At 45.6% G+C, this 24289-nt stretch overlaps 1 protein-coding gene across 1 annotated transcript in view; it reads left to right on the top strand.

Moving 5' to 3' along the window:
* The first annotated feature begins 5057 nt into the window (after window positions 1-5057).
* Window positions 5058-24289, top strand: part of LOC121569965 (retinol dehydrogenase 10-A) — a 33982-nt gene continuing 14750 nt past the window's right edge. The window contains exons 1-2 of the mRNA XM_041881334.2: window positions 5058-5876; window positions 6522-6757. Of these exons, the coding sequence (XP_041737268.1) occupies window positions 5576-5876; window positions 6522-6757 (537 nt within the window). The 5' untranslated portion in view covers window positions 5058-5575. The remainder of the gene's footprint in view (window positions 5877-6521; window positions 6758-24289) is intronic.

The following is a 24289-nucleotide window of genomic DNA, read 5'->3' as shown; positions in this document are numbered from 1 at the left end:
CTTGAGCCATCTTGGATGGGCACTTCTAATGTAAATCTATGGCAGTACCCAAGGGGCTTGAATATTCGAGCTCTCCCTGTAGATGTTGCGTGACATAGTGTCCCCATGAGTGACAGAACGCTGAGCCAATCACGGAAAAACTAGAGAACATTACCAATCCCTACACTCAGTATTTTCCACTGGATGCCCCACCACCACCACAGAAAGCACTGAGCTAGGCTGGAATACCTGCATTTTGAAGCTGCCTTACTCAAGAAATCAAAAAAGAGACCATGTTTGTATGCGGCTTTATTAACTAAATTATTATTGTTTTTTACATTCTTTGCAAACTGATATATGACACGTATTAATGCCAAAATAACATGCAAAACAGGCAAAATAAATAAATATATATATATTTAGCTAAACAGGTGGGGCTCAAAAGAGGTGCTCCACCCCCTTAGTTTCAGGAAGAGAACTGTATTGAGATCAGGCTTTTCTTCGATAGCAAAATCAGCAGAATGTCAGCCCAGTTACATCTCGCTCCATAAACTGCTGGCCATTGGGCTTCCTCTCCCCACTTTATTTGGTGGGGAGTGGAAATTCCCACCGGATGCTTCAGATTTATACAGCCGGTGAAACATCTTACTCCTAGTTCTATCTGTGCTACCGGCACAGACAGAAATGGGTAACCTAGATAAGTCACGGGCTATAAATCTGATGCACGTTTTCTCACCATCAAATATGCTAGTGAGAGGAAGTCCAGTCGCGGGTAGTGGGAGAGGCTGTAACTAGGGGAGACTGGACCGACATTCTGCACATTTTGTCATCGATGAAACATCTGATCTCAATAAATGTTTCTGTTCCCAACACTAAAATATGTTACGAACACAGTGCACTGAGTTTTATAGACTTGACGCTTTGCCAAAACATTTTAAAAATCACGTTGTTTTCACAACGGAGGCGTTCCCTAACAGAAATATGCAAATAATTGCGACAACGCACCAATAGAATCTCGCTAACTCGTGCTTGGCTCTGCCCGCCTCCTTGCTTGTTCTGCCCACCTGTGCTTAATTTGCTCCCACTGTAAACGACGCAGATGAATTATCTTGGGTTAGTTATAAATATATGTGCTACCGGTGGACGCCTCCTTCTCCCGCCTGCTGTTTACCGGAGTCCTAGCTAGCTAGCACGCGCACAGTGTCTTATTCTTCTTCTTTTAAATGTTATTGGCGAATCGCAACCAACTGACAGTTGCATACACTGCCATCTACTGTACTGGAGTGTGAGGCAGGTCACGACCAATCTATACCACTATATTTTCTTAACTAACCCTGAATTTCTAATAAAATGAAAGAATTCCCCACAAACCTCACTACTCCCATCACCCCCACCCAAAAATACCACCCACTCCCCATTCCCGTCTGACCTCTGACCCTGTCAAACAACCTCTCCCTTTCTACATCATACAGTTCACAAAATAATAATACATTTTCAACCGTTTCCTCTACCATGCAGCCATTACACATTCCAGTACCATGTTTCCCTATTAATTTCAAAGATTAATACAATTCCGTATGCCCTACTCTCATCCTACACAACATAACCTCCTCCCTTCTGTTCCCATTATATGACACATTTTACATTTTTACATTTTAGTCATTTAGCAGACGCTCTTATCCAGAGCGACTTACAGGAGCAATTAGGGTTAAGTGCCTTGCTCAAGGGCACATTTACGTCATTTAGCAGACGCTCTTATCCAGAGCGACTACAAATTGGTGCATTCACCCTATAGCCAGTGGGATAACCACTTTACAATTATACTTTTTTTTTTTTTTTGGGGGTAGAAGGATTACTTTATCCTATCCCAGGTGTTCCTTAAAGAGGTCTCCGGAAGGTGGTGAGTGACTCCGCTGTCCTGGCGTCGTGAGGGAGCTTGTTCCACCATTGGGGTGCCAGAGCAGCGAACAGCTTTGACTGGGCTGAGCGGGAACTATGCTTCCGCAGAGGAAGGGGAGCCAGCAGGCCAGAGGTGGATGAACGCAATGCCCTCGCCTGGGTGTAGGGACTGATCAGAGCCTGAAGGTACGGAGGTGCCGTTCCCCTCACTGCTCCATAGGCAAGCACCATGGTCTTGTAACGGATGCGAGCTTCAACTGGAAGCCAGTGGAGTGTGCGGAGGAGGGGGTGACGTGAGAGAACTTGGGAAGGTTGAACACCAGACGGGCTGCGGCATTCTGGATGAGTTGTAGGGGTTTAATGGCACAGGCAGGGAGCCCAGCCAACAGCGAGTTGCAGTAATCCAGACGGGAGATGACAAGTGCCTGGATTAGGACCTGTGCCGCTTCCTGTGTAAGGCAGGGTCGTACTCTCCGAATGTTGTAGAGCATGAACCTGCAGGATCGGGTCACCGCCTTGATGTTAGCGGAGAACGACAGGGTGTTGTCCAGGGTCACGCCAAGGCTCTTCGCACTCTGGGAGGAGGACACAACGGAGTTGTCAACCGACACTATCTCCCGTACAGATTTCCTTTTCTATAAAAATGTCTGCCCTTGCTACTTTCATCCTATATTCTCTGCCAGCAATCTAACCCAATTTCCCCTCTACCCAACTGCACCTGTATATCCACAATATTATTTTTCTCTGTTCTTTGTGCCGTTATGTCTACTATATCACTTCCATAAATGAGCCGCAATACAACAGAACTGAATTTCAATACCGTTTCTTTGTAACCATAACAACAGCATCATTATTTCTAACGTTCACGTTCTGACTTTCCAGATTTTAAATTACACAAAACTGATGCAGAGTGAACATATTACTACTCTTCTTGGTTGCACCTCTATTTTCTGCGACTTAGGTTCCATCCCTGCAGAACAGTTGATAACCATTGCTATAAATGCCAAAAATCCAATCTTACTGAAACATATATCCCTTGTTGGTTTATCCCTCTGTACTGGTACAGATCTACTCCTCCCACCACTCCTCTCAGGATCCCTCCCCCTTGACCCATCTTCCTCTACTTTCTTCCCTGCCTCCGCATACGACAACTTCTGCACCACTCTAACCCTGGAAACCTCAACCTGCCTCTCTCTCTCTCACACCGGACATGTCTGATCCCCAGCCCCATGGGAACCCCTACAATTAACACGTACCACTACTTTCCCCAATGCTACACATTCCTTGTCTCATTAAAGAGAGATTATAAATAAAGTGTTAAATAACTACATTATCTTTATCATGTGTGTTAAATAGTTAAGTAGTTATATTATTATATTACAGTCAACTTTGATGACCCCTATGTAAAAAATAATAATAATAACTGTAAGAATGGCTGGTAAACCTTTTTTGAGATGAGTGCCACTAGTAGCTCAGCTGGTAGAGCACGGCGCTTGTAACGCCAAGGTAGTGGGTTCGATCCCCGGGACCACCCATACACAAAAATGTATGCGCGCATGACTGTAAGTCGCATTGGATAAAAGCGTCTGCTAAATGGCATATTATTATTACATCACTAATCCAATGTCATTAACATCGCAAAGCATAACATGTCCAAATTATGCCAGCCACAACCTTGGAAAAACACTAGTCTACTGCATATTACAGTGAACTTTGATGGATTATAATTCAATTTTAACACAGTAAAATTGGATGGTAAACATTTTGTCATATGTCTGCGTGAATGAATGCATGAATTAAAATCCCTCAAAGTTCAAAGTTAATATGTTACTTCATATTACAGTGGACTTTGAGGGATTTTAATTAATTCATTCATTCATGCAGAATTCTGACAAAATGTTTACCATCCAATTGTACTGTGTTAATACTGAATTAGAATCCCTCAAATTTCACTATAATAGAACATAACAATTATTTTCCTCATCTTGGAGCTGGCTTAATACAGACATCGTACGGTATTCAATGGTCATCACACTGGATTAATGATCTACTAGTGACACATCTATATACAGTTCCAGGGTCAGTAGCTATATACAGGGTCCCTGTATATAGGGTCCCTGTATATAGCTACTGACCCTTGAACTGTCCCTGTATATAGCTACTGACCCTTGAACTGTCCCTGTATATAGCTACTGACCCTGGAACTGTCCCTGTATATAGCTACTGACCCTGGAACTGTCCCTGTATATAGCTACTGACCCTGGAACTGTCCCTGTATATAGCTGACTTACTTTCTCATGTTTTTCTTATTTCTATTTATTGTGTTTTTGTTCTACTTGACTTTCATATATATATATATATATATATATATATATATATATATATATATATATATATATATATATATATATATATATATATCACTGAGGCTGCTGAGGGGGGACGGCTCATAATAATGGCTGGAATGGAGTCAATGGAATGGCATCAAAAACATGTTTTTCACATGTTTGATTCCGTTCCATTGACTCCATTCCAGCCATTATTATGAGCCGTCCTCCCCTCAGCAGCCTCCAGTGATACAGTACTACTGATATTGATGACTGCATTGTTGGGAAAGAGCTAGCAAGAAAGGCATTGCACTGTACTTGTGCACCTGACAATAAAAACATGAAATTTGAAATATATATACGCTATACTTATTGAATAGAATTACAATTGATGTGTACATATTGACTGGTTTTACAAGATTTTGGATGACATTTGAATGTAACTTATAAAGTTTAATAACCTTAAATCAAACCGACATATTGTTCATGTAATAAACGAAAACAGTAAAATCGTCATCAGTGATAAAACGCTTTGTACAGGTGCCACATTTACAGTTAGGTTATCTTTAAAAAGTCCGAATGTTATTTTATTTAATAAAAAAATAAAACAAGGAAGACAATTAAAACATGTATTAAACAATGGCTAAAACATTTCCCCTCTATTTTCATTCATCTGACACCACTTCAAAAGTCCTACAGGTGGCACAAAAGAGCTCATCAATTCAGCCTCCAGTTTCCACTACGCGCCTTTCATTTGACTAAAAATAATCCGCCTTCTATTTCTGTCAGGCGCTGCGGCCCCCGTCCTATTGGGGTCCATTGACGGGCAAAGTGGTTAAAAAGCGCATTAGCCGCTGCTGTGTTATGAGAGCATTGCAGGTCTGTCGCTGCTGCAGATGGAAGGGCGAAACGCAGTGGCAGTGTCTACACGCAACTCCGTCCTTACTTAATCTATGCGCACTTCTGACAACTGGGACTGTTTGCGGGATCGGGAAGCAACTTGAGAAAACCAGCAACAAGTTTTCTAACATTTGTTGAGCATTGCATTCATTGATTCAGTTAATGGCTGCATGCTTTTGCTGTCTTGGGGTAGAGTAATTTATTTGAGAAAATCAAAAATCAGTCCAGTAGATCTCTATTCTATTTAGAGTGTTTTGAATTGACAGGATTCAGACCGTTGGTTTCACCGGCGATATTAGTTTAATTAGTTTACAAGTCATTTCGGTAGATAGCCTATTTATCACAACTTTGGCTGCTATAACTGACTTGTCATTTAAACCACAGTAAAGCAAACGGTGTGCACTTTCTATACAATATTATCTCCGTTTTGAATTTCTTTAATTATCTTGCTCATTGCCATCGCATTCAAGATGATGAATGCTATGGTCATTCTTGCGGAATTCTTCGTGGTCATCTTGAAAGTACTCTGGGCTTTTATCACCGCCGGGGCGAAATGGGTGGTGCGGCCGAAGGAGAAGAGTGTAGCGGGACAGGTGTGTGTGATCACCGGGGCTGGAAGCGGCCTCGGCCGGCTGTTCGCCAAGGAGTTCGCTCGAAGACGGGCTGTACTGGTGCTATGGGACATCAACAGCCAAAGCAACGAGGAGACCGCGGAGTTGGTGAGGGAAATCTACCGGGAGCTGGACAGTGAAACCCCGATGTCCAAAGACGGTGAGTTGCCTGAAAATATCTGTCATCCGATTTTTTCAACGCGATTATTTGGCTCATGAGCTTGATCAAATATTGTCTGGTCAGGAGGGTCACCATATACATTATTCTATTGATAACAATATGGTGTTTTTAAACCAACTAGCCTATTTACTGTCGACTCAGTTTATTAGCATTTAATTCTGAGTAGAACTTCATTCCGTACGCTAGGCGTGGGTACGGTGCACTCGCCACAGGGCAGCTCCCTGTTAAAGTCCTCTCTCTGGTCCTACACTGTGGGTTTGTGCTAGTAGCCTACCCTGTCATTGCCTATAGGGGCGAAAATGTATAGGCTCATATTTAATAATAATAATAATAATAATAATTATAATAATAATATATTTGACCTACACACAGAGTGCACTCAGCAGCTATAGAGGGCAGAAAATAATATGTTTCAGAACTGTTTAATGGCAATTAAAGGTTCTGACTTTCCCATCAACTTTAAATGAAAAGTTATTTTCCATGGCTTGATTTTAAATGTGTTATTACCTTATTCTGATTTGGACTGTCTATTTTGATTTTCTTGTCTGCCCTCCAGTGATGTACTCTAATACTGTGGTGTGGTTCATTCTCACTTCCTCTCTCTCCCTCCCTCCATCTATCCAGGAGCAGTCGGAGGGCTAGAGGAGGTTCTTCCGTTCCAGCCGCAGGTGTACACGTATGTGTGTGACGTGGGCAAGCGGGAGAGTGTGTACTCCACGGCGGAGAAGGTGCGTCGGGAGGTGGGAAACGTGGACATGTTGATAAACAACGCCGGCGTGGTCTCCGGTCACCATCTCCTGGAGTGTCCTGACGAGCTGATCGAACGCACCATGGTGGTCAACTGCCACGCACACTTCTGGGTGAGTCCCCCACGCCTACTGTACTGTCAGCCCTGTCCCCTGTCCCCCACGCCTACTGTACTGTCATCCCTGTCCACTGTCCCCCACGCCTACTGTACTGTCATCCCTGTCCACTGTCCCCCACGCCTACTGTACTGTCATCCATGTCCCCTGTCCCCCACGCCTACTGTACTGTCATCCCTGTCCCCTGTCCCCCACGCCTACTGTACTGTCATCCCTGTCCACTGTCCCCCACGCCTACTGTACTGTCATCCCTGTCCCCCACGCCTACTGTACTGTCATCCCTGTCCCCTGTCCCCCACGCCTACTGTACTGTCATCCCTGTCCCCTGTCCCCCATGCCTACTGTACTGTCATCCCTGTCCCCCACGCCTACTGTACTGTCATCCCTGTCCCCTGTCCCCCACGCCTACTGTACTGTCATCCCTGTCCCCCACGCCTACTGTACTGTCATCCCTGTCCCCCACGCCTACTGTACTGTCATCCCTGTCCCCCACGTCAACTTTACTGTCATCCCTGTCCCCCATACCTACTGTACTGTCATCCCTGTCTCCTGTCCCCATACCTAATCGACTGTCATCCCTGTCCCCCACGCCTACTTTACTGTCATCCTTGTCCCCCATGTCTACTGTACTGTCATCCCTGTCCCCATACCTACTGTACTGTCATCCCTGTCCCCCATGCCTACTTTACTGTCATCCCTGTCCCCTGTCCCCATACCTACTGTACTGTCATCCCTGTCCCCCATGCCTACTGTACTGTCATCCCTGTCCCCTATCCCCCATGCCTACTGTACTGTCATCCCTGTCCCCTGTCCCCAATGTCTACTGTACTGTCATCCCTGTCCCCCATGCCTACTGTACTGTCATCCCTGTCCCCTGTCCCCCATACCTACTGTACTGTCATCCCTCTCCCCTGTCCCCCATACCTGCTGTACTGTCATCCCTCTCCCCATACCTGCTGTACTGTCATCCCTCTCCCCATACCTACTTTACTGTCATCCCTGTCCCCTGTCCCCCATACCTACTGTACTGTCATCCATGTCCCCATACCTACTGTACTGTCATCCCTGTCCCCCATACCTACTGTACTGTCATCCCTGTCCCCATACCTACTGTACTGTCATCCCTGTCCCCTGTCCCCCATACCTAATCGACTGTCATCCCTGTCCCCCACGCCTACTTTACTGTCATCCCTGTCCCCCATGTCTACTGTACTGTCATCCCTGTCCCCCATGCCTACTGTACTGTCATCCCTGTCCCCATACCTACTGTACTGTCATCCCTGTCCCCCATACCTACTGTACTGTCATCCCTGTCCCCATACCTACTGTACTGTCATCCCTGTTCCTGGTCCCCATACCTACTGTACTGTCATCCCTGTCCCCCATGCCTACTGTACTGTCATCCCTGTCCCCTGTCCCCCATACCTACTGTACTGTCATCCCTGTCCCCTGTCCCCCACGCCTACTGTACTGTCATCCCTGTCCCCTATCCCTATCCCCTGTCCCCTGTCCCCTGTCCCTGTCCCCTATCCCTGTCCCCTGTCCCCTACCCCTCTCACTGCCTAGACCTCAGGTTGACCCTTCAGGACTCCCACCAACTAGGACTGGATCAACGATGTTGATATTTTATGGGGGTGTTTTAAATCCCCCGAGGCCAGTTTATTGGGTGGTAAACGGGGTTATTCCCTTCATTTACTGTATGATTCATTCAAATGATTGCTAGCCTTTAAGATCAATTCATTCAGGGTTGGAAAGATGAATAACTCTCTGAGAACGGCCATGTTGTCGATCATAAGGACCCACATAGTTTAAACATCTAATAGTATTTACTACTAAATCTACTCCAATCTGTCTGGATTATATTGTAGTAACAAAGTGACAGCATCCGTTCTGTACAAACTCTCACCTAAACTTGTCTCCATCTCAGAGTTTCCAGGATCAGTGATGATCATCACCTCCTTATACTGGCAGGGTGTTTACTGTTCTAGGAATGTCTCTCTCTCTCTCTCTCTCTACCTCTCTATCTCTCTCTCTCTCTCCGCTCTCTCTCGCTCTCGCTCTTCTCTCTCTCTCTTCTCTCTCCTCTCTCTCTCTCTCTCTCTACCGCTCTCGCTCTCCTCTCCTCTCCTCTTCTCTCTCTCTCCTCTCCTCTCTCTCTTTCTCTCTTTCTCTCCCTCTCTCTCTGTCTCTCACTCGCTCTCTCTTTCTGTTTCTCTCTCTCTCACTCGCTCTCTCTCTCTGTCTCTCACTCTCTCGCTCTCTCTCTCTCTCTTTGTCTCTCGCTCTCCTCTCCTCTCCTCTCTCCTCTCCTCTCTCTCTCTGTCTCTCGCTCTCTCGCTCCCTCCCTCTCTCTCTCTCTCTCTCTTTCTGTTTCTCTCTCTCTCTGTCTCTCACTCTCTCTCGCTCTCTCTCTCTCTTTCTCTTTGTCTCTCGCTCTCTCTCTCTCTCTCTCTCTCTCTTTCTGTTTCTCTCTCTTTCTGTTTCTCTCTCTTTCTGTTTCTCTCTCTCACTCTCTCATTCTCTCTCTCTCTCTCTCTCCTCCCAATGGTTCATTTAGGTGTTTGTGTCTTTCTCTGTGTGTGGAAAGTAAATGATGACCATAAATAGTTCCCATACGTTGCTCAGCTCTCCTCCAGTCACCATACGTTGCTCAGCTCTCCTCCAGTCACCATACGTTGCTCAGCTCTCCTCCAGTCACCATACGTTGCTCAGCTCTCCTCCAGTCACCATACGTTGCTCAGCTCTCCTCCAGTCACCATACGTTGCTCAGCTCTCCTCCAGTCACCATACGTTGCTCAGCTCTCCTCCAGTCACCATACGTTGCTCAGCTCTCCTCCAGTCACCATACGTTGCTCAGCTCTCCTTCAGTCACCATACGTTGCTCAGCTCTTCTCTCCTCCAGTCACCATACGTTGCTCAGCTCTTCTCTCCTCCAGTCACCATACGTTGCTCAGCTCTTCTCTCCTTCAGTCACCATACGTTGCTCAGCTCTTCTCTCCTCCAGTCACCATACGTTGCTCAGCTCTTCTCTCCTCCAGTCACCATACGTTGCTCAGCTCTCCTCTCCAGTCACCATACGTTGCTCAGCTCTCCTCTCCTCCAGTCACCATACGTTGCTCAGCTCTCCTCTCCTCCAGTCACCATACGTTGCTCAGCTCTCCTCCAGTCACCATACGTTGCTCAGCTCTCCTCTCCTCCAGTCACCATACGTTGCTCAGCTCTCCTCCAGTCACCATACGTTGCTCAGCTCTTCTCTCCTCCAGTCACCATACGTTGCTCAGCTCTCCTCCAGTCACCATACGTTGCTCAGCTCTCCTCCAGTCACCATACGTTGCTCAGCTCTCTTTCAGTCACCATACGTTGCTCTCCTCTCCAGTCACCATACGTTGCTCAGCTCTCCTCCAGTCACCATACGTTGCTCTCCTCTCCAGTCACCATACGTTGCTCAGCTCTCCTCCAGTCACCATACGTTGCTCAGCTCTCCTCCAGTCACCATACGTTGCTCAGCTCTCCTCCAGTCACCATACGTTGCTCAGCTCTCCTCCAGTCACCATACGTTGCTCAGCTCCTCTCCAGTCACCATACGTTGCTCAGCTCTCCTCCAGTCACCATACGTTGCTCAGCTCTCCTCCAGTCACCATACGTTGCTCTTCTCTCCTCCAGTCACCATACGTTGCTCAGCTCTCCTCCAGTCACCATACGTTGCTCAGCTCTCCTCCAGTCACCATACGTTGCTCAGCTCTCCTCCAGTCACCATACGTTGCTCAGCTCTCCTCCAGTCACCATACGTTGCTCAGCTCTCCTCCAGTCACCATGCGTTGCTCAGCTCTCCTCCAGTCACCATACGTTGCTCAGCTCTCCTCCAGTCACCATACGTTGCTCAGCTCTTCTCTCCTCCAGTCACCATACGTTGCTCAGCTCTCCTCTCCTCTACCAGCCTCAGAAAGAGAGAGTGGTGGGCTGGGCTGGGTTTGATGTTGTTACAACTGAAGCCAGCTGTTTGGCAGGCAGACAGAGAGAAACTGCATCCCATATGGCACCCTATTCCTATGGGCCCTGGTCAAAAATAGTGCACTACTTAGGGAATAGGGTGCCATTTGGAAGGCAGGCATAGACTGATGATCCCACTGGTATGTCAATCCCCTCTGCACTGCCCTGAGCTCACTGACATATCCCCCACTTCCGCCAGGAGAGAGAGGGGGATGGGGAAGAGGGAGAAGCGTTGGCTCCCACACGGCATGTCTCTCCATCCACTGTAGCTCTCTCAGACCTCTTTAGGCCATTGGATAGGATAGTCCTTCCTGGTACCTTGGCTCCCCCCCCCCCCGCCTGCCTGCTCTATCCCCTACATAGTGTACCATGGGTCCTGGTCATTAGTAGTGCACTATATAGGGAATAGTGTGCCATTTGAGACGCAGTCCTGTGTTCTCCATTTGTTTTCCCTCTTCCTCGCTTGCCAACATGAATATTTATCTTAAAGACTAGATGTACCTGGGACAGGACGGAGGAGAATGTGCACAGCTCTGTCCTAGTTGTAGCGATGATGATGAACGGGAGGCTCCCAGGCAAACTAACTGGGGTGCAGACAGGCAGACAGGCAGGCAGGCAGGCAGACAGACAGGCAGACAGACAGACAGACAGGCAGACAGACAGACAGACAGGCACTCAATCTGCTTGGCCAGAGTAGTTAATTAAAAGCCCATTGAACGGGCACATCCTGTCTGCGGGGGGTGTTAGTAAACTAGACCATTCTGATGGCTGCTTAGAGCATTGTTTAGGAGATGACCCCCCTGTGGTGAGGCAGTTATGAAGGGGGGGTATTTGTTTAGAAACCTGCAGAGAGCCGACTTACTCTGAAGAACCAGGAGGCTTTTTATAGCACAGGTTGCTTCACAATCACAATCGGCCATATTTCTTAGTGTTTGTTTACATGTGGTGGTGATGAAGGATGTGTTGATCAGAGTGGGTGTTTGTTTACTGCTCCCTAATGCCGCAGAGACCGTCTGATTCGTTCTCAGGGCTTTGAGTGGAGAGACCGTCTGATTCGTTCTCAGGGCTTTGAGTGGAGAGACCGTCTGATTCGTTCTCAGGGCTTTGAGTGGAGAGACCGTCTGATTCGTTCTCAGGGCTTTGAGTGGAGAGACCGTCTGATTCGTTCTCAGTGACACCATGAAACCATGTGATGTGATTCTAAAAAATGAGCATGAACAATATCTTGTCTGTTCAATGGACCATGTAGGAGACCGGTTATGTATGACCAATCTATTAACAGTGAAGATTCCCTATTTGCAATAGATTTTTAACTGTACCCAGTTCCCATAGGAGTTGTTGAAAATAGTGCACTATATTTTGGAATAGGGAGACATTTGGGATTCCCTGAGTGAGGGATCCAGTGGTGTAGTGGTAGTAGTCTGCATTCTCATTAGGGTTAGGGCTGTAGTGGTTAGGGTTAGGGCTGTAGTGGTTAGGGTTAGGGTTAGGGCTGTAGTGGTTAGGGCTGTAGTGGTTAGGGTTAGGGCTGTAGTGGTTAGGGCTGTAGTGGTTAGGGTTAGGGCTGTAGTGGTTAGGGCTGTAGTGGTTAGGGTTAGGGCTGTAGTGGTTAGGGTTAGGGCTGTAGTGGTTAGGGTTAGGGCTGTAGTGGTTATGGTTGTAGTGGTTAGGGTTAGGGCTGTAGTGGTTAGGGTTGTAGTGGTTAGGGTTAGGGCTGTAGTGGTTAGGGTTAGGGCTGTAGTGGTTAGGGCTGTAGTGGTTAGGGCTGTAGTGGTTAGGGTTGTAGTGGTTAGGGTTGTAGGGGTTAGGGCTGTAGTGGTTAGGGGTTAGGGCTGTAGTGGTTAGGGTTGTAGTGGTTAGGGTTAGGGTTGTAGTGGTTAGGGCTGTAGTGGTTAGGGTTGTAGTGGTTAGGGTTAGGGCTGTAGTGGTTAGGGCTGTAGTGGTTAGGGTTGTAGTGGTTAGGGTTGTAGGGGTTAGGGCTGTAGTGGTTAGGGTTAGGGTTGTAGTGGTTAGGGTTAGGGCTGTAGTGGTTAGGGCTGTAGTGGTTAGGGCTGTAGTGGTTAGGGTTGTAGTGGTTAGGGCTGTAGTGGTTAGGGTTAGGGCTGTAGTGGTTAGGGCTGTAGTGGTTAGGGTTAGGGCTGTAGGGGTTAGGGCTGTAGTGGTTAGGGTTAGGGTTGTAGTGGTTAGGGCTGTAGTGGTTAGGGTTAGGGCTGTAGTGGTTAGGGTTAGGGCTGTAGTGGTTAGGGCTGTAGTGGTTAGGGTTGTAGTGGTTAGGGTTAGGGCTGTAGTGGTTAGGGCTGTAGTGGTTAGGGCTGTAGTGGTTAGGGTTAGGGTTGTAGTGGTTAGGGTTGTAGTGGTTAGGGTTAGGGCTGTAGTGGTTAGGGCTGTAGTGGTTAGGGTTAGGGCTGTTAGGGTTAGGGCTGTAGTGGTTAGGGTTAGGGTTGTAGTGGTTAGGGTTGTAGTGGTTAGGGCTGTAGTTGTTAGGGCTGTAGTGGTTAGGGCTGTAGTGGTTAGGGCTGTAGGGGTTAGGGCTGTAGTGGTTAGGGCTGTAGTGGTTAGGGTTAGGGCTGTAGTGGTTAGGGTTAGGGCTGTAGTGGTTAGGGCTGTAGTGGTTAGGGCTGTAGTGGTTAGGGTTAGGGCTGTAGTGGTTAGGGTTGTAGTGGTTAGGGTTAGGGCTGTAGTGGTTAGGGCTGTAGTGGTTAGGGCTGTAGTGGTTAGGGCTGTAGTGGTTAGGGTTAGGGCTGTAGTGGTTAGGGCTGTAGTGGTTAGGGTTAGGGCTGTAGTGGTTAGGGTTAGGGCTGTAGTGGTTAGGGTTGTAGTGGTAGTATTCTCATTAGGGCTGTTCCTGCTTCTGTTTTCTCTTGTTCTTTGCGGAGGGACGGCGGGACGGAGGGAGGGAGGGAGGGAGGGAGGGCAGTGTGGGTAGGGAGGGAGGGCAGTGTGGGTAGGGAGGGAGGGCAGTGTGGGTAGATGAAAGCAGGGACTAATGAATGGGGACAGACCAGTGTGTCAGAATGGAGGATGTGGTCCATTAGAGACACCAGTTGCTGCGGTTCTGGAACCTGATTTGCCTTGGCTATTAATATGGAGATTTCTGCGCACGTAGGGCTCTGGTCAAAAGTAGTGCACTATGTAGGGAATAGGGTGCCATTTGGGACTCAACCATCCTCTCTTCTCTTACACAAACACATGCAAGCCGGTGTCGTAGGTCACTACATGCAGATGGTCTATCACACAAAGCTTTGATATGTGTTGTGTATGTAGGCCACAGCAGGTTTTACAGAAAGAACTAAAGTACTTCTCCATATTATATGACTCAACAACTAACCACAAATGTGATTTAGTGCTAGTCATATATATATATATAGTTGAGTAGGACGTTAAAACCAGTTTAGGGGATATGGTGCTTTCTAAAGCTTTAGACTCATAGTGGTTTTGGCACTTTGTGGATATTACTGAACAGGACATTTTATTTCCTCCACACAGTGTTTGCCAAAAGAAGGGATTAAAATCAGGGGGAGAGAGTGGTCCAGTTCTTGTGTTTCAGTTTTTGTTTACAGAGGAAGGGAGGGAATTGCTCTGCTGCTTTCTCAAGACTGTCATCTCTCTGTTTGGAGATAAACAGGCAAAAGCACATTTCTCCTCCATGTCTGTTCGAGGTTCATGTTTTCTGTGGAAAAAGTACGAATAAAAAAATAAAATACATAATTCTGTTTTCTTTCTATGTCTAGCATTTACTGGTTATTATTCCAACGGCTATCCCACAGGCTGGCAGTAGCTCAGCCCACCCAGGGTAACAGTTGCAGATGATTATCAGATAATGTTCTGCCCCCGAAACTCTTGTAAAGTGTCTATCGAGAGTCCAAAACGCGTACACGTACGCACAGCAGGGGTTGTAGAGTCTTGGGACCGTTGCCTTTCATACTTTTCTCCTTCTCAGCACGGCTCAAGCAATTTATCCAACTGTCAACACATTAAAATTAATAGAGGAGGCGTACGCGGAGCAGCGTTGGTTGAGAATTTTTGGGGGAGGTGCACGTTCGGGCTGCGCGTCCCCCACGGACGGTGGTTTCAGAGCCGCAAACCCATGTCGCAATGGGGGAGGTCGGACTATCGCGTCAATGAGTCTGGCCCTTACAGTGAAGTTTGAAGTCTCCCTCTCTGGCCTCTCAACCAACACCAGCCGTTTCCTCCACTCCCTTCTCTTTCTCTGCTCCAACATGACCTGGCAGTGGGTTCACTGCACTGACTCCATCTGAAACGCTCCAACGAGTGTGGAAACCAGACGAAGGGAGAGACTGAGGGAGAGACGGAGCAGGGGAAGGGCAGAGTCCAGATGGGAGAAGGAGGGGGGTTGCTGAGAGAGGGATAGAGAGTGTGTGCGCGCGTTGTTGGATAGCACGGTGGGAATGGAGCGCCGATGGAGACGTGAGCAGGAAGTGGGTGGTTATCTAAGCATGAGTCTGCCAGGCTATACAGACATACATACACACATACAGTGCCCTCCCCCGTCTCCACCATGGGTCCCGGATGGTCCCTGGTGGTCCCAAGGCCTGATTCAGAGGCCCATCCCGGCCTAGGATGGGTGCAGCTGTATGCGAGCCACTGGGCCCAGCTCTGACCAGTCACGGATCAGACCGCACTTCCTGGGCCCAGCTCTGACCAGTCACGGATCAGACAGCACTTCCCGGCCCAGCTCTGTACCAGTCACGGATCAGACAGCACTTCCCGGCCCAGCTCTGACCAGTCACGGATCAGACAGCACTTCCCGGCCCAGCTCTGTACCAGTCACGGATCAGACAGCACTTCCCGGCCCAGCTCTGTACCAGTCACGGATCAGACAGCACTTCCCTTTATTCTTGTGTTTGAGGGAGAGGTGGGGAGAGGCTATAGGGACACGCCTGGTGCCCAAATGGATGACGTGTGTCGCACAGCTGAGAGTCGAGTGTGGAAACGAATGGATTCGGTTCAGTCAGTTGTCCTGATAAGCCTTTCCCAGTAGTGGCCTGGTAGTGAGAATCAGAGTAAATGGATATGGAACGTTCTGGCTAGATTACAGAGAGGATGTACAGAGGTTTCAGGCTTCACTCATTCACAGTTTAGTCATTTAGCAGACGCTCTTATCCAGAACAAGTTACAGTAGTGAGGTCCTCTTGTGAATTGTGGTTTAAGTAGTGGAAATAACCCTAGATAAGTCAGTTACCAATATATTGATCAGGGTATTAACAGGTGTGTGAGATGCAGTGTTCCTCTCCTATCTCACCGTGCTCATGTAGTGGAAGTTAATCTTGTCTCACTAAGCTCCCTGGAGAGCGGCGTGGCTCCCTGGAGAGCGGCGTGGCTCCCTGGAGAGCGGCGTGGTGAGAACAAAGAGAGAGAGTGAGAGAGGAAAAGAAGGAAGGCCGTCACTTCCTGTCCCGTCCCGTCACGTCCCGTCACTTCCTGTCTCGTCCTGTCACTTCCTACAGGCTAGATTAGAGGAGAGTGTAATGGTGAGCTGCTATCTGACCCACTTATGTGACAATTGGTTTCTTGTCTGCGGATCATGGGCTTGACGTGATGCCAAGTGACAGGAGCTAAGTTCCCCTCCCTGCATTCCTGCCCGGACCAGAGAAAGGAGCCAGCCAGGCAGAAGGGTCGTACTTGACTGGTTTTATATGGGCCATCCCTGGGCTCAGTGCACCTGTAGGCTAGGCTGGTTGGCTGGGCTGGATGTGGTTGGAGGGAGTTAGCGATTAGGGTATTGTGTGTGTGTGTGTGTCTGTTTGGCAGAGTTAAGCTAGAGCAGAGTTAAGGTAGAGTTTGCGTAGAGGTAGAGTTTGAGTAGAGGTAGAGTGAGTAGAGTTTGAGTAGAGGTAGAGTTTGAGTAGAGGTAGAGTGAGTAGAGTTTGAGTAGAGTTTGAGTAGAGTTTGAGTAGAAGTAGAGTTTGAGTAGAGTTTGAGTAGAGGTAGAGTTTGAGTAGAGGTAGAGTAGAGGTAGCGTTTGAGTAAAGTTTGAGTAGAGGTAGAGGTTGAGGTAGAGGTAGAGTTTGAGTAGAGTTTGAGTAGAGGTAGAGTTTGAGTAGAGTTTGAGTAGAAGTAGAGTAGAGGTAGAGTTTGAGTAGAGTTTGAGTAGAAGTAGAGTAGAGTTTGAGTAGAGTTTGAGTAGAGGTAGAGTTTGAGTAGAAGTAGAGTAGAGTTAAGGTATAGTTTGAGTAGAGTTTGAGTAGAGGTAGAGTTTGAGTAAAGTTTGAGTAGAGATAGAGTTTGAGTAGAGTTTGAGTAGAGGTAGAGTTTGAGTAGAGTTTGAGTAGAAGTAGAAGTGGAGTAGAGTTTGAGTAGAGGTAGAGTTTGAGTAGAGGTAGAGTTTGAGTAGAGGTAGAGTTTGAGTAGAAGTAGAGTAGAGTTTGAGTAGAGGTAGAGTTTGAGTAGAGGTAGAGTAGAGGTAGCGTTTGAGTAAAGTTTGAGTAGAGGTAGAGGTAGAGTTTGAGTAGAGTTTGAGTAGAGGTAGAGTTTGAGTAAAGTTTGAGTAGAGGTAGAGTGAGTAGAGTTTGAGTAGAGGTATAGTTTGAGTAGAGTTTGAGTAGAAGTAGAGTAGAGTTAAGGTATAGTTTGAGTAGAGGTAGAGTTTGAGTAGAGGTAGAGTAGAGGTAGCGTTTGAGTAAAGTTTGAGTAGAGGTAGAGGTTGAGGTAGAGGTTGAGGTAGAGGTTGAGGTAGAGGTTGAGGTAGAGGTTGAGTAGAGTTTGAGTAGAGTTTGAGTAGAGGTAGAGTTTGAGTAGAGGTAGAGTTTGAGTAGAGTTTGAGTAGAGTTTGAGTAGAGGTAGAGTTTGAGTAGAGTTTGAGTAGAAGTAGAAGTGGAGTAGAGTTTGAGTAGAGGTAGAGTTTGAGTAGAGGTAGAGTAGAGGTAGCGTTTGAGTAAAGTTTGAGTAGAGGTAGAGGTTGAGGTAGAGGTTGAGGTAGAGGTTGAGGTAGAGGTTGAGGTAGAGTTTGAGTAGAGTTTGAGTAGAGTTTGAGTAGAGGTAGAGTTTGAGTAAAGTTTGAGTAGAGATAGAGTTTGAGTAGAGTTTGAGTAGAGGTAGAGTTTGAGTAGAGTTTGAGTAGAAGTAGAAGTGGAGTAGAGTTTGAGTAGAGGTAGAGTTTGAGTAGAGTTTGAGTAGAGGTAGAGTTTGAGTAGAGGTAGAGTTTGAGTAGAAGTAGAGTAGAGTTTGAGTAGAGGTAGAGTTTGAGTAGAGGTAGAGTAGAGGTAGCGTTTGAGTAAAGTTTGAGTAGAGGTAGAGGTAGAGTTTGAGTAGAGTTTGAGTAGAGGTAGAGTTTGAGTAAAGTTTGAGTAGAGGTAGAGTGAGTAGAGTTTGAGTAGAGGTATGAGTTTGAGTAGAAGTAGAGTAGAGTTAAGGTATAGTTTGAGTAGAGGTAGAGTTTGAGTAGAGGTAGAGTAGAGGTAGCGTTTGAGTAAAGTTTGAGTAGAGGTAGAGGTTGAGGTAGAGGTTGAGGTAGAGGTTGAGGTAGAGGTTGAGGTAGAGTTTGAGGTAGAGTTTGAGTAGAGGTTGAGTAGAGGTAGAGTTTGAGTAGAGTTTGAGTAGAGGTAGAGTTTGAGTAGAGTTTGAGTAGAGTTTGAGTAGAGTTTGAGTATAGGTAGAGTTTGAGTAGAGTTTGAGTAGAAGTAGAGTTTGAGTAGAGGTAGAGTTTGAGCAGAGTTTGAGCAGAGTTTGAGTAGAGTTTGAGTAGAGGTAGAGTTTGAGTAGAGATTGAGTAGAAGTAGAAGTAGAGTAGAGTTTGAGTAGAAGTAGAGTTTGAGTAGAGGTAGAGTTTGAGCAGAGTTTGAGTAGAGTTTGAGTAGAGATTGAGTAGAGTAGAGTTTGAGTAGAGGTAGAGTTTGAGTAGAGATAGAGTTTGAGTAGAGTTTGAGTAGAAGTAGAGTAGAGTTAAGGTATAGTTTGAGTAGAAGTAGAGTTTGAGTAGAGTTTGAGTAGAGGTAGAGTTTGAGTAGAGTTTGAGTAGAAGTAGAAGTAGAGTAGAGTTTGAGTAGAGGTAGAGTTTGAGTAAAGGTAGAGTTTGAGTAGAGGTAAAGTGAGTAGAGTTTGAGTAGAGGTAGAGTTTGAGTAGAGGTAGAGTTTGAGTAGAGGTAGAGTTTGAGTAGAGTTTGAGTAGAGGTAGAGTTTGAGTAGAGTTTGAGTAGAGGTAGAGTTTGAGTAGAGTTTGAGTAGAAGTAGAGTAGAGTTTGAGTAGAAGTAGAGTAGAGTTAAAGTATAGTTTGAGTAGAGGTAGAGTTTGAGTAGAGGTAGAGTTTGAGTAGAGGTAGAGTTTGAGTAGAGTTTGAGTAGAGGTAGAGTTTGAGTAGAGGTAGAAATTGAGTAGAGGTTGAGTAGAGGTTGAGTAGAGGTAGAGGTTGAGTAGAGGTAGAGGTTGAGTAGAGTTTGAGTAGAGGTAGAGTTTGAGTAGAGGTAGAGTTTGAGTAGAGGTAGAGTTTGAGTAGAGGTAGAGTTTGAGTAGAGGTAGAGGTTGAGTAGAGTTTGAGTAGAGGTAGAGTTTGAGTAGAGGTAGAGATTGAGTAGAGTTTGAGTAGAGGTAGAGTTTGAGTAGAGGTAGAGTTTGAGTAGAGTTTGAGTAGAGGTAGAGTTTGAGTAGAGGTAGAGTTTGAGTAGAGGTAGAGTTTGAGTAGAGTTTGAGTAGAGGTAGAGTTTGAGTAGAGTTTGAGTAGAGGTAGAGTTTGAGTAGAGGTAAAGTTTGAGTAGAGTTTGAGTAGAGATAGAGTTTGAGTAGAGGTAGAGTTTGAGTAGAGGTAGAGGTTGAGTAGAGGTAGAGTTTGAGTAGAGGTAGAGTTTGAGTAGAGGTAGAGTTTGAGTAGAGGTAGAGTTTGAGTAGAGTTTGAGTAGAGGTAGAGTTTGAGTAGAGTTTGAGTAGAGGTAGAGTTTGAGTAGAGTTTGAGTAGAGGTAGAGTTTGAGTAGAGGTAGAGTTTGAGTAGAGGTAGAGTTTGAGTAGAGGTAGAGTTTGAGTAGAGGTAGAGTTTGAGTAGAGGTAGAGTTTGAGTAGAGGTAGAGTTTGAGTAGAGGTAGAGTTTGAGTAGAGTTTGAGTAGAGGTAGAGTTTGAGTAGAGTTTGAGTAGAGGTAGAGTTTGAGTAGAGTTTGAGTAGAGGTAGAGTTTGAGTAGAGGTAGAGTTTGAGTAGAGGTAGAGTAGAGGTAGAGTTTGAGTAGAGGTAGAGTTTGAGTAGAGGTAGAGGTTGAGTAGAGGTAGAGGTTGAGTAGAGGTAGAGTTTGAGTAGAGGTAGAGTTTGAGTAGAGGTAGAGTTTGAGTAGAGGTAGAGTTTGAGTGGAGTTTGAGTAGAGGTAGAGTTTGAGTAGAGGTAGAGTTTGAGTAGAGTTTGAGTAGAGTTTGAGTAGAGGTAGAGTTTGAGTAGAGGTAGAGTTTGAGTAGAGTTTGAGTAGAGGTAGAGGTTGAGTAGAGGTAGAGGTTGAGTAGAGGTTGAGTAGAGGTAGAGTTTGAGTAGAGTTTGAGTAGAGGTAGAGTTTGAGTAGAGGTAGAGTTTGAGTAGAGTTTGAGTAGAGGTAGAGTTTGAGTAGAGGTAGAGTTTGAGTAGAGGTAGAGTTTGAGTAGAGGTAGAGTTTGAGTAGAGGTAGAGGTAGAGTTTGAGTAGAGGTAGAGTTTGAGTAGAGGTAGTTTGAGTAGAGGTAGAGTTTGAGTAGAGGTAGAGTAGAGGTAGAGTTTGAGTAGAGGTAAAGTGGGTAGAGTTTGAGTAGAGGTAGAGTAGAGTTAAGGTATAGTTTGAGTAGAGTTTGAGTAGAGGTATAGTTTGAGTAGAAGTAGAGTAGAGTTAAGGTATAGTTTGAGTAGAGGTAGAGTTTGAGTAGAGGTAGAGTTTGAGTAGAAGTAGAGTTTGAGTAGAGTTTGAGTAGAGGTAGAGTTTGAGTAGAGGTAGAGGTTGAGTAGAGGTTGAGTAGAGGTTGAGTAGAGGTTGAGTAGAGTTTGAGTAGAGGTAGAGTTTGAGTAGAGTTTGAGTAGAGGTAGAGTTTGAGTAGAGGTAGAGTTTGAGTAGAGTTTGAGTAGAGGTTGAGTAGAGGTAGAGTTTGAGTAGAGGTAGAGTAGAGTTTGAGTAGAGGTAGAGTTTGAGTAGAGGTAGAGTAGAGTTTGAGTAGAGGTAGAGGTTGAGTAGAGGTTGAATAGAGGTTGAGTAGAGGTTGAGTAGAGGTAGAGGTTGAGTAGAGGTAGAGGTTGAGTAGAGGTAGAGTTTGAGTAGAGTTTGAGTAGAGGTAGAGGTTGAGTAGAGGTAGAGTTTGAGTAGAGTTTGAGTAGAGGTAGAGGTAGAGTTTGAGTAGAAGTTGAGTAGAGGTAGAGTTTGAGTAGAAGTTGAGTAGAGGTAGAGGTTGAGTAGAGGTAGAGTTTGAGTAGAGTTTGAGTAGAGGTAGAGTTTGAGTAGAGGTAGAGTTTGAGTAGAGGTAGAGTTTGAGTAGAAGTAGAGTTTGAGTAGAGTTTGAGTAGAGGTAGAGTTTGAGTAGAGGTAGAGGTTGAGTAGAGGTTGAGTAGAGGTTGAGTAGAGGTTGAGTAGAGGTTGAGTAGAGGTTGAGTAGAGGTAGAGTTTGAGTAGAGGTAGAGGTAGAGTTTGAGTAGAGGTAGATTTTGAGTAGAGGTAGTTTGAGTAGAGGTAGAGTTTGAGTAGAGTTTGAGTAGAGTTTGAGTAGAGGTAGAGTTTGAGTAGAAGTAGAGGTAGAGTTTGAGTAGAAGTAGAGTTTGAGTAGAGGTAGAGTTTGAGTAGAGGTAGAGTTTGAGTAGAGGTAGAGTAGAGGTAGAGTTTGAGTAGAGGTTGAGTAGAGGTAGAGTTTGAGTAGAGGTAGAGTAGAGTTTGAGTAGAGGTAGAGGTTGAGTAGAGGTTGAATAGAGGTTGAGTAGAGGTTGAGTAGAGGTTGAGTAGAGGTAGAGGTTGAGTAGAGGTTGAGTAGAGGTTGAGTAGAGGTAGAGGTTGAGTAGAGGTTGAGTAGAGGTAGAGTTTGAGTAGAGGTAGAGTAGAGTTTGAGTAGAGTTTGAGTAGAGGTAGAGGTTGAGTAGAGGTTGAATAGAGGTTGAGTAGAGGTTGAGTAGAGGTAGAGGTTGAGTAGAGGTTGAGTAGAGGTAGAGGTTGAGTAGAGGTAGAGGTTGAGTAGAGGTAGAGTTTGAGTAGAGTTTGAGTAGAGGTAGAGGTTGAGTAGAGGTAGAGTTTGAGTAGAGTTTGAGTAGAGGTAGAGGTAGAGTTTGAGTAGAAGTTGAGTAGAGGTAGAGTTTGAGTAGAGTTTGAGTAGAGGTAGAGGTTGAGTAGAGGTAGAGTTTGAGTAGAGTTTGAGTAGAGGTAGAGTTTGAGTAGAGGTAGAGTTTGAGTAGAGTTTGAGTAGAGGTAGAGTTTGAGTAGAGGTAGAGTTTGAGTAGAGGTAGAGTGAGTAGAGTTTGAGTAGAGGTAGAGTTTGAGTAGAATTTGAGTAGGGGTAGAGTAGAGTTAAGGTAGAGTTTGAGTAGAAGTAGAGTAGAGTAAAGGTATAGTTTGAGTAGAAGTAGAGTTTGAGTAGAGTTTGAGTAGAGGTAGAGTTTGAGTAGAGGTAGAGTTTGAGTAGAGGTTGAGTAGAGGTAGAGGTTGAGTAGAGTTTGAGTAGAGGTAGAGGTTGAGTAGAGTTTGAGTAGAGGTAGAGGTTGAGTAGAGTTTGAGTAGAGGTAGAGGTTGAGTAGAGTTTGAGTAGAGGTAGAGTTTGAGTAGAGGTAGAGGTAGAGTTTGAGTAGAGTTTGAGTAGAGTTTGAGTAGAGTTTGAGTAGAGTTTGAGTAGAGGTAGAGGTAGAGTTTGAGTAGAGGTAGATTTTGAGTAGAGGTAGTTTGAGTAGAGGTAGAGTTTGAGTAGAGTTTGAGTAGAGTTTGAGTAGAGGTAGAGTTTGAGTAGAAGTAGAGGTAGAGTTTGAGTAGAAGTAGAGTTTGAGTAGAGGTAGAGTTTGAGTAGAGGTAGAGTTTGAGTAGAGGTAGAGTAGAGGTAGAGTTTGAGTAGAGGTTGAGTAGAGGTAGAGTTTGAGTAGAGGTAGAGTAGAGTTTGAGTAGAGGTAGAGGTTGAGTAGAGGTTGAATAGAGGTTGAGTAGAGGTTGAGTAGAGGTTGAGTAGAGGTAGAGGTTGAGTAGAGGTTGAGTAGAGGTAGAGTTTGAGTAGAGGTAGAGTAGAGTTTGAGTAGAGTTTGAGTAGAGGTAGAGGTTGAGTAGAGGTTGAATAGAGGTTGAGTAGAGGTAGAGGTTGAGTAGAGGTTGAGTAGAGGTAGAGGTTGAGTAGAGGTAGAGGTTGAGTAGAGGTAGAGTTTGAGTAGAGTTTGAGTAGAGGTAGAGGTTGAGTAGAGGTAGAGTTTGAGTAGAGTTTGAGTAGAGGTAGAGGTAGAGTTTGAGTAGAAGTTGAGTAGAGGTAGAGTTTGAGTAGAGTTTGAGTAGAGGTAGAGGTAGAGTTTGAGTAGAGTTTGAGTAGAGTTTGAGTAGAGGTAGAGTTTGAGTAGAGGTAGAGTTTGAGTAGAGTTTGAGTAGAGGTAGAGTTTGAGTAGAGGTAGAGTTTGAGTAGAGGTAGAGTGAGTAGAGTTTGAGTAGAGGTAGAGTTTGAGTAGAGTTTGAGTAGGGGTAGAGTAGAGTTAAGGTAGAGTTTGAGTAGAAGTAGAGTAGAGTAAAGGTATAGTTTGAGTAGAAGTAGAGTAGAGTTTGAGTAGAGGTAGAGTTTGAGTAGAGTTTGAGTAGAGGTAGAGTTTGAGTAGAGGTAGAGTTTGAGTAGAGGTTGAGTAGAGGTAGAGGTTGAGTAGAGTTTGAGTAGAGGTAGAGGTTGAGTAGAGTTTGAGTAGAGGTAGAGGTTGAGTAGAGTTTGAGTAGAGGTAGAGTTTGAGTAGAGGTAGAGGTAGAGTTTGAGTAGAGTTTGAGTAGAGTTTGAGTAGAGTTTGAGTAGAGTTTGAGTAGAGGTAGAGGTAGAGTTTGAGTAGAGGTAGAGTTTGAGTATAGGTAGAGTTTGAGTAGAGTTTGAGTAGAGGTAGAGTTTGAGTAGAGGTAGAGTTTGAGTAGAGGTAGAGTTTGAGTAGAGTTTGAGTAGAGGTAGAGTTTGAGTAGAGGTAGAGTTTGAGTAGAGGTAGAGTGAGTAGAGTTTGAGTAGAGGTAGAGTTTGAGTAGAATTTGAGTAGGGGTAGAGTAGAGTTAAGGTAGAGTTTGAGTAGAAGTAGAGTAGAGTAAAGGTATAGTTTGAGTAGAAGTAGAGTTTGAGTAGAGTTTGAGTAGAGGTAGAGTTTGAGTAGAGGTAGAGTTTGAGTAGAGGTTGAGTAGAGGTAGAGGTTGAGTAGAGTTTGAGTAGAGGTAGAGGTTGAGTAGAGTTTGAGTAGAGGTAGAGGTTGAGTAGAGTTTGAGTAGAGGTAGAGGTTGAGTAGAGTTTGAGTAGAGGTAGAGTTTGAGTAGAGGTAGAGGTAGAGTTTGAGTAGAGTTTGAGTAGAGTTTGAGTAGAGTTTGAGTAGAGTTTGAGTAGAGGTAGAGGTAGAGTTTGAGTAGAGGTAGATTTTGAGTAGAGGTAGTTTGAGTAGAGGTAGAGTTTGAGTAGAGTTTG

Source organism: Coregonus clupeaformis, chromosome 7, assembly GCF_020615455.1.
Source record: "Coregonus clupeaformis isolate EN_2021a chromosome 7, ASM2061545v1, whole genome shotgun sequence".
NCBI classification, from domain to species: domain Eukaryota; kingdom Metazoa; phylum Chordata; class Actinopteri; order Salmoniformes; family Salmonidae; genus Coregonus; species Coregonus clupeaformis.
This window is presented reverse-complemented; position numbering and strand designations above follow the sequence as displayed.